The 12,490-nt window shown below is 40.1% G+C and overlaps 1 protein-coding gene across 1 annotated transcript in view; it reads right to left on the reverse strand.

Annotated features, from left to right (window-relative positions):
- The window catches only part of gpr179 (G protein-coupled receptor 179), a 29,137-nt gene extending 20,803 nt beyond the window's left edge, over positions 1–8,334 (reverse strand). Inside the window, exons 1-3 of the mRNA XM_079553696.1 lie at positions 8,016–8,334; positions 3,320–4,726; positions 1,557–1,665 (exon numbers count right to left, since the gene is read on the reverse strand). Of these exons, the coding sequence (XP_079409822.1) occupies positions 1,557–1,665; positions 3,320–4,233 (1,023 nt within the window). The 5' untranslated portion in view covers positions 4,234–4,726; positions 8,016–8,334. The remainder of the gene's footprint in view (positions 1–1,556; positions 1,666–3,319; positions 4,727–8,015) is intronic.
- Positions 8,335–12,490: the final 4,156 nt, after the last annotated feature.

The raw sequence follows: 12,490 nt of genomic DNA on the forward strand, positions 1-12,490 counted from the left end.
AAGCATTAACCGCCCTTTAGACACCGTCCAATAGGCCAATGGTGGTGGTTTGATGACAAGAATGCTTAGCTTTATATTTTTTATTTCTACATTTGTTTATTTGGTTGGGACATGAGTACATATAATGCATGCAAAATGTCACACCTAATTGCAGCGATGGGCTAATTTTCATCTGTTGTCCTGCACTTACACTCACAGGCATACTGTCCTTCACCCCTGCCCCAAAGGTCCCCATTGTTTTTGTGGAATAAAAAACATATTCCCACCTAAGGAAACCTACTCAGAGGGAAACATGCTTACTCCACAAAGAAGAGTCCCACCAAGCCCTTCTTGCTGTGAGGCGAGAGTGCCTGGGCATGCCTTAGTTTGAGTGTAAGAGCTGTTGTGGAAGAGGCCTTTGGCTCAGAGTGTCAGAGCGTGACCTTGGATCAAATGAATCATGCTCTCTTTTTTTAAAGGTGATCATCATGGAACTTTTTATGCAGAAAAAATATTAAAGATATCTGTGCGTAATTTACCTTTTTGTGACCCAATGGCTGTATGAGTGGTTAGCATGGCACCTTTACTTCTCATCACAGTGATCTCTAAAACACTCCAGGATCAATTGTTTTGTAGGTTTTCTGGTGAGAGTGTCTGTCAGCAGTGAAAACTCATAAGAACCTCTAAAAACAAATGATCCTGAAGCATCATAGTGGCCACTGTGATAGAAAGTAAAGGTGTCATGCTAACCACTGGGTCACTGAAAGGTCAAATACACACTAATAAAAAGTTTTCCACAAAAAAGTTCCATAATGCACCTTTAAAGTGCAACAACAAAACAAATGTATTATTATTGTAACTGATGATTATGTCCATCATGTACTTTCCAATGATCCCACAGTTGTTAATGCTGGAATATCCTTCAGATAAAGGGAGTTATATTCCAGTATGATCCACAAAGATTATAATTGACACTGTGTGCAGATCACGCTACAGAAATAGCTCACTTCCCCCCAGGTTGACAGAGCAGTGAATGAATCATCCACAGAATGGATATCACATTCTCTTAATAAAATAAATGATTATAACTACAGTTATATAAACACAATGCTATGTCCTTCTATCTCCTGACAATTGTCTCGATTGTAAGATTAAGAAAAACTAAAAACAGTAAATTCAGACGACCCATCCCGAAACATCTTTAATCACTTATTTTCCCTAAACAACAGTGCATTTGGCAGAATGAGTAAAAATTGATGTTCGCATGAAAATGTTTTGTTTACTTGTGTGTCATTTTAAAGGTTCACTATGCTTATTGTTTTGTATTGAGTCATGTGCACAGCATTGACCTGTCAAGTGCACAGCGTTGACCAGAGACTGCTCTTGTTCAGTCAGAAGTGTGTCAGAATCTGGATTAAAGTCTATAATCCATCAGATCATCACTGCCTTTCACTCTTTCCAGTGACAGGGCTGAGACTTGGCTTCAGTGAAGGCAGTGACTATGGAGTACAATGCTTTGATTGAGGAGTTAGTTCGTCACACCTCTCATAATGTTTTGGTTTATTGGTCGTCCTTACCTCCATACTGGTGCGGTTACACTGGTGGGTGTCGGCGAACCAGTTGTTTCCTGCAGCGCACTGGTCCACATCTATGTCCTGAATGTTCACATCCACTCGCATCACGCCTCTGTCTCGCACACACACAAAAACAAAGAAATAGTATATTAATAACTGACAAGGTTGCCGTTTTTCACCTGCTTTGTTTGCAGCCGAGTTGGCTTTATCGCGTCAGAACTTTCATCGGGCTCTGGGGAGTGGCTGGGATGAAAATCTGCCCCTCCAAATTTGAGGCCATTGTTCTCGATAGGAAAAAGGTTATTTGTCCTCTCATGTTCGAAGGAAATCTTGTGGCCTTGTTCACAAGTGAGAGAATGAGGCTGACAGGCAAATCACCTTTGACCTTTCCCAAAAGCCCCACCCCCTGAGCAATGTTAGCTAGCTCTGTCAAGAAGTGGAGTTAAACATGTCATAATGTAGCGAGAAGTTTGTTAGTGACTCTTTTGGTACAATAGCAGTGCAGTATCTTCCGGATCAAAATGGGTTGCACTGAGCAGTGAAGGGATATATAAAACTAACAAAGGAGCCACTTCAACTATCTATACTAAAGCAAATTGTGAAATTGAAAAAAAGGCGCTGCTCCTGCTTTTTTGGCTTTGAGAGGAACAACAGGAGATTGGGAGAATGACGGAAAACAACTGTTGCTATGAGTTATGATTGGACAAGGATCGCTTTGGGGCAGGGTTTTGCGAAAAGTCAATTGTGTGGGGGAAGGTAAGTCTCCCAGCCATGGACATGTGGTAAAATGGATGTACAGATGGATGAATAGTGTACATATAGATTTTTTTCAAGTAAAAACTTAAACCATGATACCAGAAGCATATACACTTCATTTTCTAATGTCTCTCAATGTAGAATAGATTGATCAAGGGAATTCATTGACATCATTGTCATATTTCACCATGGTGTCCTCACAAAAGGAGAAATTTTGGCCTTAAGCTAAAATAATTTAATTAATTTGACATTTTATAAAGCAAACTTCTCTTTGTTGCTACAGGAAATGTCACGGAGCGCAGAAAGAAAAATGCAAGGTAGTCTTCCTGGTGAAAAGTGCACTGGATATGTAAAGACTATAGTATGTTAGTTAGGTCGTCCCTGTAGGTTAACCACTGTTTGGAGAAGGCCATTTCTGTGTAGAGCATTTCAGAATGTAAATAATACACTCTTACATCTTTACATTTACATTTTTTTATAAAGCCAGCAACATTTCTTCTTCAAACAATATTTACATTTCTATTTATTTTTTACGTTTTTAAATATTGTTTATGTGTTTTGTTAAATGTGTCTCCAAACCTCCTACGGACAAGTGTTTTCAAATTAGCAGTTGTGCTACTGTATAACACACAAAAAAAACAATGTATCTGTCCAACTGAGAGGAAATTACAACCACGGTTCATTTGTGGAGTGAATGAATAAGTCATCACTTCATCAATAGATAAACATGCTAAACAATCCTATCCGTCTTTTGCAGACACCTGATCAGCGGCTGCTGCTGGAGGTTGCCAAATTGGTTTGCAAGTCATGGGACACCTATCAGTCGAACAGTGATTGGTGATTGATACAGCGGCACCAGTATGACCAGAGAGCGACATGGGTTGGATTGAACCAATTGCATCACACAAATACAATATAAATACCCAATAGGAAATTTTACTTAGAAGTCTAGTGAGGACTACAGTAGATGACTTTGAGAGAAGTTCATAATTATTTTAAAAGATTTGTACCTGAACTCCGGGGTCAGATCTGGCTTCAGTCCGTAGTACGACGTGGACAGAGTTAGCATCCATCCGGGCACAAACCTTCCATCTTCACAGTCCAGGAAGGGAGCGCTGGCCCACCTCACTCCACTGCGATTGGTCACATAACAGTCGCCCTGCCGCCATTTTGGAGTGTCCAACGTGCTCAGATCGTTCAGCAGCAGTCGTTTAGACAGCGCAGCTATTGGACGATTATTCTCAGAAAATTTAAAACTCCTAAACCACGAATCATCTGGTGCTGGAGCAGGAGGGTGCAACGTGTTCCAAAACTTCGACAAATCTTGCAAGATAATAGTTTGAACTTTAGCCGCAGGATTGCGAGTCGCGCGTAGCACTAGCTGTGGCGTTTGCGCCGCCGGATCCGCGTCGAAAGTTAAATATGCTTTTTGAATTAGCACGTCTGCCTCCAAAAGCGCACGGACCAAAGCGTGGTACCATTCCATGTCTTCTTCCACAGTGCTTTCTCGCAGATCGCTAGCTTGGTAGATCATGTTGAGGAAATTAGCGGTGTTAGCCAAAGCGTCCATCGCTGGTCTTAGCGGAATGTCAAAGCTATAAGGTAAGGATCCAATTTGTCCAAGTGGGCTGTAAGGTCGATTGCAACGTGAAATTTCTAGCATTGTCGAATCTCCTGTGTACAAATAGTTTTCAGCTGGCGACCAATCATCTTTCTCCGTTGTGGTCGCTATTGAGGGTGTTGTAGCTAAGCTGGTTGTGACAAGGCTAGATGGCCCAAAACTTACATTGGAAACCACCGAAGAATTTATTACATCTAAAGTGCTGTTGTCTGTTTCCAAATTGGATATTTGTGAAGGCATCTGAGCCTTGTAAACAAATGGGAAAAGCGCCAAAAGGAAGAAGTAAATCCAAGCAGACGCCATGTTGAAAATAATATTGGCTTGAGTGTTTATCAAAGTCCTTGGTAAAATGCTAAGCTGCCTTCTCTCTTCACAAACATTGGAAAATAAATATCCAGAGTGTATTTACACAGCTTTGCAAATGAACAAGAAAGGTGGAAGCAGAATAAAAAAGGTCCAAGCAGAAGCCATGTTGAAAACAATTACCAACTTTAGTTTTTTCCAAAGTCTTGCCATGATGCCATGTTGCTTTGATATCAAGAACATTGGGAACATAAAAAAAAAATCCACAAACTATTTGATCAAGTTTCTTAATGTCCAAAATCCAGAAGAGTCTAAGTTAGCCATCTTGGTTTCAAAGGTTGTCCCTTTTGCAACAGTGTTTGTCCATTTGGTGAAGGAGACTTAATGGGAAAAGATGCTAGTGCAATTTTGTTCTGTTGGTATGTGATAGTCTTCATTTTTGCTGATGAATCCCACACTTCAGACGCTGACTTCAGGGCTCCATCTGCGCAGACTGGAAAAACACAGAGACTTGTGAGTTTGGCAGAAAAAGTGAACAGGCAGTTTGAAGTGTTGGTAACATTGCGTTTTGTAAGGATGAAAAAGAAAAAAGCTGCAAATGTTATTCCTGCGTTTTCAATAAAGCACTTGTCAGTTTGCTCCTAGTTTGTGGAGTTTTGTCTAATGAGTGAAGAATTCTCTCACTGGATTTTTATTCACCATCATATCTGTTTACAGTACAGGTAATTCATTGTGTCTCGCTACTTTTAGTGAAGGATTATAATTCTTTTTGAGGTGACACAAAATGCTACAGTGCTATAAAAGCTACTTCAGCAAATTGATTCTTTTATAGCATACATGTAAGTGCTTTATTTGTCATTGTACAATTGTACAACGAAATTGTTTTCAGGTGTCAGCAGAGCCAGTGCTGACCCTTCTGGGGCTCTAAGCAAAAATCCACACGGGGGCCCCTACAGTACGCATCCCATGGTTAGAAGAAGAGCGAATCCATTTACGGTCACAAACAGTTCCACTGTGCAGTAGTGCAGGGCAGAAGTGGAAAATAATGTCCTCAATTCAGGCCCCGCCCTCTGTGTAAGAACCACTAACCACTAAGCCACTGTCAGACTGGGATTTAGGATTACTACTAGTCTATTTCCCAACTTTTTAAAATGGTAAATGGCAAATGGTCACATTCTCTCACCTCTGGTTCCTGACCCACAGTTTGGGAACCGTTGATTTAAAACTAACTGAAACCTGAACCTGACGGTTATTTCTGTCTGACCACTGAGAATTAGCCCAATTACTTTTACTGTAAGTAATTGCGCGCATGAGAACCGTGTGGATTCAACTCATCTTTGAGACAAAAAGGCCCGTAACAACGCGTCGATTAATCAGTAAAACAACACCGTAGTTTGACTGAGACGCGGGGCCCTTGCGGCTGCAGGGGCCCTACGCTTGGCAGCCTTCAGTCCTCCTCTGATCCTCTGAACCGCCTTCTGGGTTTGTTTCAAAGCGTGGTGTCCTGCACTGGTCAGCTCCTTCCTCCCTCCGCGCTATAACAGCCTTTCATCTTCTCCTTTGTTCCTTGTGTAGGTCTCAATATCTTTAGGTCAAAAGTTAGCTGTTTGTCTACTTTTAAAAAGCTGCTTTCTTCAGGACCATAATGGACTTTGCAGTAAAAAAAAAAAACCTTGTCTAACCCCACAAAAACACAGCAAGGACGCACAAAAGCATCAAGCAAAACATTGTGGAACACAGAAACCACAAATTTGCAGAAAAGGGCAAAAATGCTGCTGTACCAAGAGAGAGGGAAGTTGCTGCTTGTTCACACGTCTCCATGACTGTATATGGCTCAACTGGTTACATAGACAGTCACCACTGACGGCATATTCATCTTGAAGAAAGCAAGTAGCAAGAGTAGTGGAAAAGTTATAGTTATAATATGTGCCAAGTTTGTCTCGTGAAGGCTGATGCATATACAGTGGGAGGAAACTGTATGTGAACGCTTTGGAATTTCTCACGTTTCTGCCTAAATTGGTCATAAAATGTGGTCTGATCTTCATCAAAATCATGAGAATGAATAAAAAGTGTCCACCTAAACAATCACATGTTATCACATTTTTAATGGCCATAACATGTTAACATTCACAGGACAGGGAGGAAAAAGTAAGTGAACCTAGGAATCTCACTGAACTGCAGAAGTTTTGCAGCAAGATTTATCCTGATCATTGTGAGCGTCTAATCTGCACCTTCAAGATAGCAGCTATTGCTACAAAAGGAGGGTCAGTTAGCTATTTAATACAAGGGTTCACTTACTTATTTACGCTGTTGTGAATGTCTCAGGCTTTTCTGCAAAATATCTTGATTAACTTGTGAATTCATTTTTCTATTGATGATAATACATTGTCCAGGCATCAAAACAGCCTCACACCATGATTCTCCTGCACCAGACTTCACAGTGGGGATAGGGTTTTGATGTTGGTGTGTTCCATTTTTCCTCCACACATGACGTTGTGTGTTCCTCCCAAACTATTCAACTTTGTCCAAAACAGTCGCCCCACAAATGTTTCAAATCCTAAAAAAAAAATATTAATAATAACCGAATAGCATTTATTTTAAGCAAATAAACTGAAATTGGAGTGTCTATGCACCTGTATTCATTTGTCAGTCATATTTAATGATTATTAACAATTAAAATTGACTAAGCACTATAATTTATGATCGGACCCTCTGAGCAGACACAGCTTTGCCCTTCCCCCCTCCCTGCAATCCCTGCCGCGATGTTCTGATTTTCAGATTTATAGGTTAATTTATGCTTGTTTAATAACAATTTGTGTAAAAAAAGAAATCCTGTATTTTAAAATATATTTAAAGTGTATATGACAGATTTTAATACATTTGAAAATATGACTTATTTAGATGGATTACATCTGCAATAATTATCATTTTCTTTCAGTGAAGCAGAAATGTTAGAAAGAAGAGTTATATCTATTTGATTGTATAAGTTGATGACATAGATAGAGGTCAAGTTTCACAGGAATTTTCCCACTGACATGGTCGGCACGGCAACAGTAAAATTGTTTGCCTCCATGTCAATGTCAGTGCCCTGTGAGGAAGTGAAACTACAAACATCACAAAAATGGTCAAACTAAAGAAAGCTAGGTAGCTGTTTTAGCAAAATGTTAAACATAATTGTGTTAACTATGTTTTTGCAAAAATTGTGTCTAATGTGTCATATGCACTTTACCAAATTAAATTCTTATTTGGGTCGCGACTTGTCGTCCTGAGCTGATCGTGGGTCTCGAAGTCAAACCAGTTGAGAACCAGTGCTCTAAAGGCTTATAATAAATTAAAATGACGTGAGATCTTTGCCTTGTGTGAGTTTACATTATGTTCCATTTATTCATGTTTGTCCTACATTACCTTCTCAAGAGCTTAAAACGTCTTCCATTGAAATCCGGAAAGCTTTAATCGGTTTCAGCTCTCAAATTGCCACTACAGAGATTATTTTGCCATCGAGTGTTTGGTTGTTTGTCAGCCGTTTCACTTGCTTCTGTGCCAACAAAGGATGAGTACAGGCGTTTTGTTTGCTCAGAAACAACAACTGAAATTTCACATATTTTCCATATACATACATACAGCCCTTTTGTTCATTTTCATTCTCTCTTACATAAGTCAGGGCGCAGACAACTGTTGCAACAAGACTTACTAAAAAAAATAGTCTGCAGCATGTTTACCCAGTGCAATTTCAAATAGCATGAAAGTCAATCATTATCCATTAATATACAAAAATGACTCACCGTTTTATCCTTTGGCAAAAACAGGCAAGAGGGAATAATAAAACTCTCCATGCACAAGTCTCCAACCATGACTATCTATTCTATCGGGGAATTGAAGTGGGGAAGCCCGGAACTTGTGGCATCCCCGTTTAGAAATGGGAGGAGTCCAGTGTCTAAATTATTTTTTTATTGATTTTTTTTAGATCTACTTTACATGGGAGCCTCTCGTAATGGTGCGCTCGCCTGGTCTGTCCTCCTGGTTTGATGATGAGAGAGAGAGGAGAGGCAGGGAGACATCTGTTGTGCTCCTGACAGTGTTTAGAGCGGATGAAGTGGAGATGAGGGCTAAGCTGCGCTGCATTTGAGCAACTATCAATCCGCCTGATGGTTAAGTGAATGGATTAACCCTTTGTGGAGTGGACGGGGTGGAGAGAGGAAACGTGCAGAGGGTTTTGTGGCAGGAAAGAAAAGGAAGCATGGAAAATGTTTTTAAAAACTACCTTGACATTACACTGACAAGAAAAGGGCAGATCAGGCACAACAATGTGACCGATTAGTACAGCCTCATATGTAAACCAGTGTGATGTCGAGAGCAGCATTATCTTAAAGTCACACTGTGGATCATTCCACAAGAACAATTACACTGAAACAAAGACGAGACAAAAAAACAAGACAAAAGTGGTTCCCAGAGCTTTGTATGTCATTTTATTCTGATGATTGTCATTGAAATTGTTACTGTGTGTCTTTTGCTGCCTCTTGGCCAGGACACCCTTAAAAAAGAGGTTTATAATCTCAATGGGACTTTAAAATTAAATAAAGTTTAAATGAAAATATAATGAATAAATTGTCTGGTCTAGACTGTAGAATAGCGATGGACCAAGTGAGGGTGGCGATGGGGGACGCCACCCTCACTTGGTCCATCGCTGTTCAGTGTGAGCTAACTGAAGCTTGTTCATGCTAGCAATACGGCTGGGTTTTTGGAGCCAGCTCCTATATTTAGAATAGGACGAAAATTAAAATAAAAATAGCAAAAGGGGAACAATAAGGCGATGTATGTAGTGTGTGTTTAGACAAATGGAGGTAAGAATGACAAGCCTGTGTTACATAAGAGCTTAAAGAGGGGCAAATAAGTTTAAATGAAAAGACAAATGAGAGCAAGAAACATCTGGAGCCACTCCTCATTTCCCATTAGAGACGTCACTTTTTATTCACAGTCTATGCTCTGATTCCAGAGTCAGGTAAGAAAAAAAAAAAGGTATTATTTCAGTAAATAAAATGGTAAGACATAATCACATATGACTAAGAAAGGACGACATGTGCCGAAACATTACACATTTTGTTTATTTGTTTGAAATAGATGCTAATTGGCTGTAGCTGAAAGTCAGTGGGACTAAAGGTTTACTAAAGATAATGCAAAATAGTTGTACTCAGCACTTAAAATAGTATGTTAAATTATTCAAACTAGACTTTTACTGACCCCTTGAGGCCAAAGCTGCTATTTGACCATGACCCTATCTTGCAACACTACCAAATTCCAAATCCAGTGAGTTTAATAATGCTTTATGTATATTTCACCACAACCCACACAATAGTAATAATAGTAAACATTATGCCGTTATTGTTTATCAAATAGACCAATGACATAATGTTGCATTGACCGTATTTACCTGTGATGAGTGACATGTGGCAGGAAAATGTAATGAACAACTATAACATTAAAGTTTTTGTTTCAGTGCTGGTTGAGAGAATCACCAAAAGTGATTAGACGTTTTCCGTGATACACTGAAAAGACTTTCAGTGACCATGGAAACTGCATCTGAGCATCCATGGGTTTGCAATGAGGAGGCACTACAGTCCGGGAGCATCCTCTCTGATACACACATGTACTTTACCCTGAATATGAGCTTCAAACTCGTCAAGAAGCATTCACATTGGGGAGATGCGAACTGATCACTCATGCATTTCAGAGCATGTTTGTAGATCCTAGCATTAGTAGTGTTTTTTTAATTCAGACCCTTTGGAGGATGATAGAATTTGTTGTTTGCAAAAGATGTTGCCTATATATTTGCATTCTTTGTGATGTTGTAACAGATTGCGTTCACGACATTCCAGAATGTGTCATGTCATAATTTCAGTCTCATTGGAGAGACAGCCTACAAATGTTTTCTCTGATCATTATTTGGAAAATTGGATACACAAACCTGCCACACTCGTCTTATGCCTTTCATCTGACCAACATCAAGCACACAATTTTGTTTACACTATTCTGTTTACAATGTTATGACATCATGTGGAAAAAAGCCTATTTCAAGTGTGATTTCAATGGGTTTGTGAGCAACCTTTAAGCTCCAGATTGAGCTTCAGATACAAAATGCACTTTCATCTCAACAAAAGGTAAATTATAATGTAATGTGTGGGACACGAGGGAGTGTGTAAATGCATGCGGTCCCTCCACATGCATAGAGATGTAAAAGGCATTAAAGGGGGGGCATTATACAAAATCGCCTTTTTCAAGCTTTACATCATGTTATTATGTCATTCCCTCATTAAAAACATGCCTGAAGTGTTGCCTTGGCACGTTCACGTATTTTTGAGTAATCTGTAAAAACTCTGATGGCAGCCATTTTAGGGATAGGTGTGCCTGAGTCCTCCTAGGAACGCCCCCACCTCCTGGAGACGCCTCCGAGCTTTCGTCACCAGCCGAGTAACCAACCACTGCTCCTCAGCAGAACCCCCTCCCCACTGATGCCACAGACAGCATGTGTAGGGGGCGTGTCGGAAAGGGTCAGAGGTTCTTAAAGAGACAGAGGCCTATTTCAAGACATTCGCTACAGCCATTTTGAGAGAGCAATTTTATACAAGGCAGTTATTCTAAATTACTGCATTTACAGACCAACAGAAGGTTTGGTCATCATTGTAGTGTGATATAGACTGGGGCTATGTGATTGAAAAAAGCAGAATACCCCCTCTTTAAAAAAAAAAGTGGTGTGTAAATGGACTTGCACAAGCTCTAAGTGTAGATTATTATACAGAAAATATGCTGTTTATTTATTATACATTTAAATAAAAATTATTTAGTCCTCTTAGTCCTATTTGTCTTGAAATAGGCCTTGGTCCATCTTTAATTACATAATAGACCTCTTTTGTGATTATTTCCTGGTAAAGTCCAAGTCATGGTTTTGTGGTTTGTCATGGTTTGGTTTGGTTTGATTTAAATTAAACCCTGGTTAAATCCTAGATGTGATAGTTCAGCTTCAAGTCCAAGTTTTGTCCTGTTTTAGTTCAGCCACTGGTCCATTGCAGTCAAAGTGAGCCGTGACCATGGAAACCGCATCCGCGCATCAGTCACGTCGTTCTCACGGCAACGGACAAGGAACTACACCGCCGCCGCCGCCGCCTCCCTCCGCACCGGGACGAGCGTCACTGCAGCAGAACGTAAACACACACACACACACACACACACACACACACACACACACACACACACACACACACACACACACACACACACACACACACACACACACACACACACACACACATCTCACAGGGAGGCAACTTTTAAGCCAGATGCCCTACCCGCCACAAGAATCTGCTTCATCTCTTCCCAGCATCCTTCACTATCCCTCCCCTGTGCTTGTCCAAACTATGTCAATCTGGAAACTTTCTCTATCTCCAAAAGTTACTGCATTTCTATCTGTTGTTGTAAAAACGTGCACACCTTTCTGTCCAATTGTTAAACTTGCAATTCTTCTTGCTGAACTCTCTGCCCTTTGTCACGTGACATAGCTTAGACGTTACTTTGATCATTTCCACACAAAGGGGATTAAAATCGCGTCAATGGAGTTTGGGTTGCCACCTTTTTCTGTCCTGTTGCGCCCTCTGCTGGACGCCTCTCACATCCTCAGCAAATGATCACATAAATTACAGTATTATTATTTATAGCCCTACTAGTTATTATTACTAGTATAGATTTAGAGGATGATGTAAAATGTATAAAAGTTGACATATTTCCTGGTTCTCAGCACTGTCCACAAGTGGTTCAGGTTATCCTTATTTGATTTTACACCATTATCCCCATTATTCTTGGCTTTGACACTACCACATGTTAACCAATAATACACTATAGCAATGTCTTATGAATTGTCTTATTAATTTTCCAAAATAGAAAATGGTCAAATGAAGGTCTTTCAACTTGCGTTTACATTGTCAAAGCTCTTTTAGTTCTTTAACATTTATTCTTGACATTGGCCCTACTTTCAGCAGCTGCCACTGAGCAGCAGCCTCAGAGGTAAGAGTGAGGTAACGTAGTGATAAAGGCGATAAGGGCTTGACAAATGACACAGCAGCAGCATCACACCTGTAAGTGGACAAGGAATTAAACCCTGCCTTTATATTCCCTGCCTTGACAAAATTGCATTTGCATCGAATGTTTTGGGTCTAGAGATGTTTGCAGTTTGCAGATGAGTGTGAATATGAAATTGGTGTAAGCGGCT

The sequence above is a fragment of the Gobius niger genome (assembly GCF_951799975.1).
Source record: "Gobius niger genome assembly, chromosome: 3".
In the NCBI taxonomy this organism is placed as follows: domain Eukaryota; kingdom Metazoa; phylum Chordata; class Actinopteri; order Gobiiformes; family Gobiidae; genus Gobius; species Gobius niger.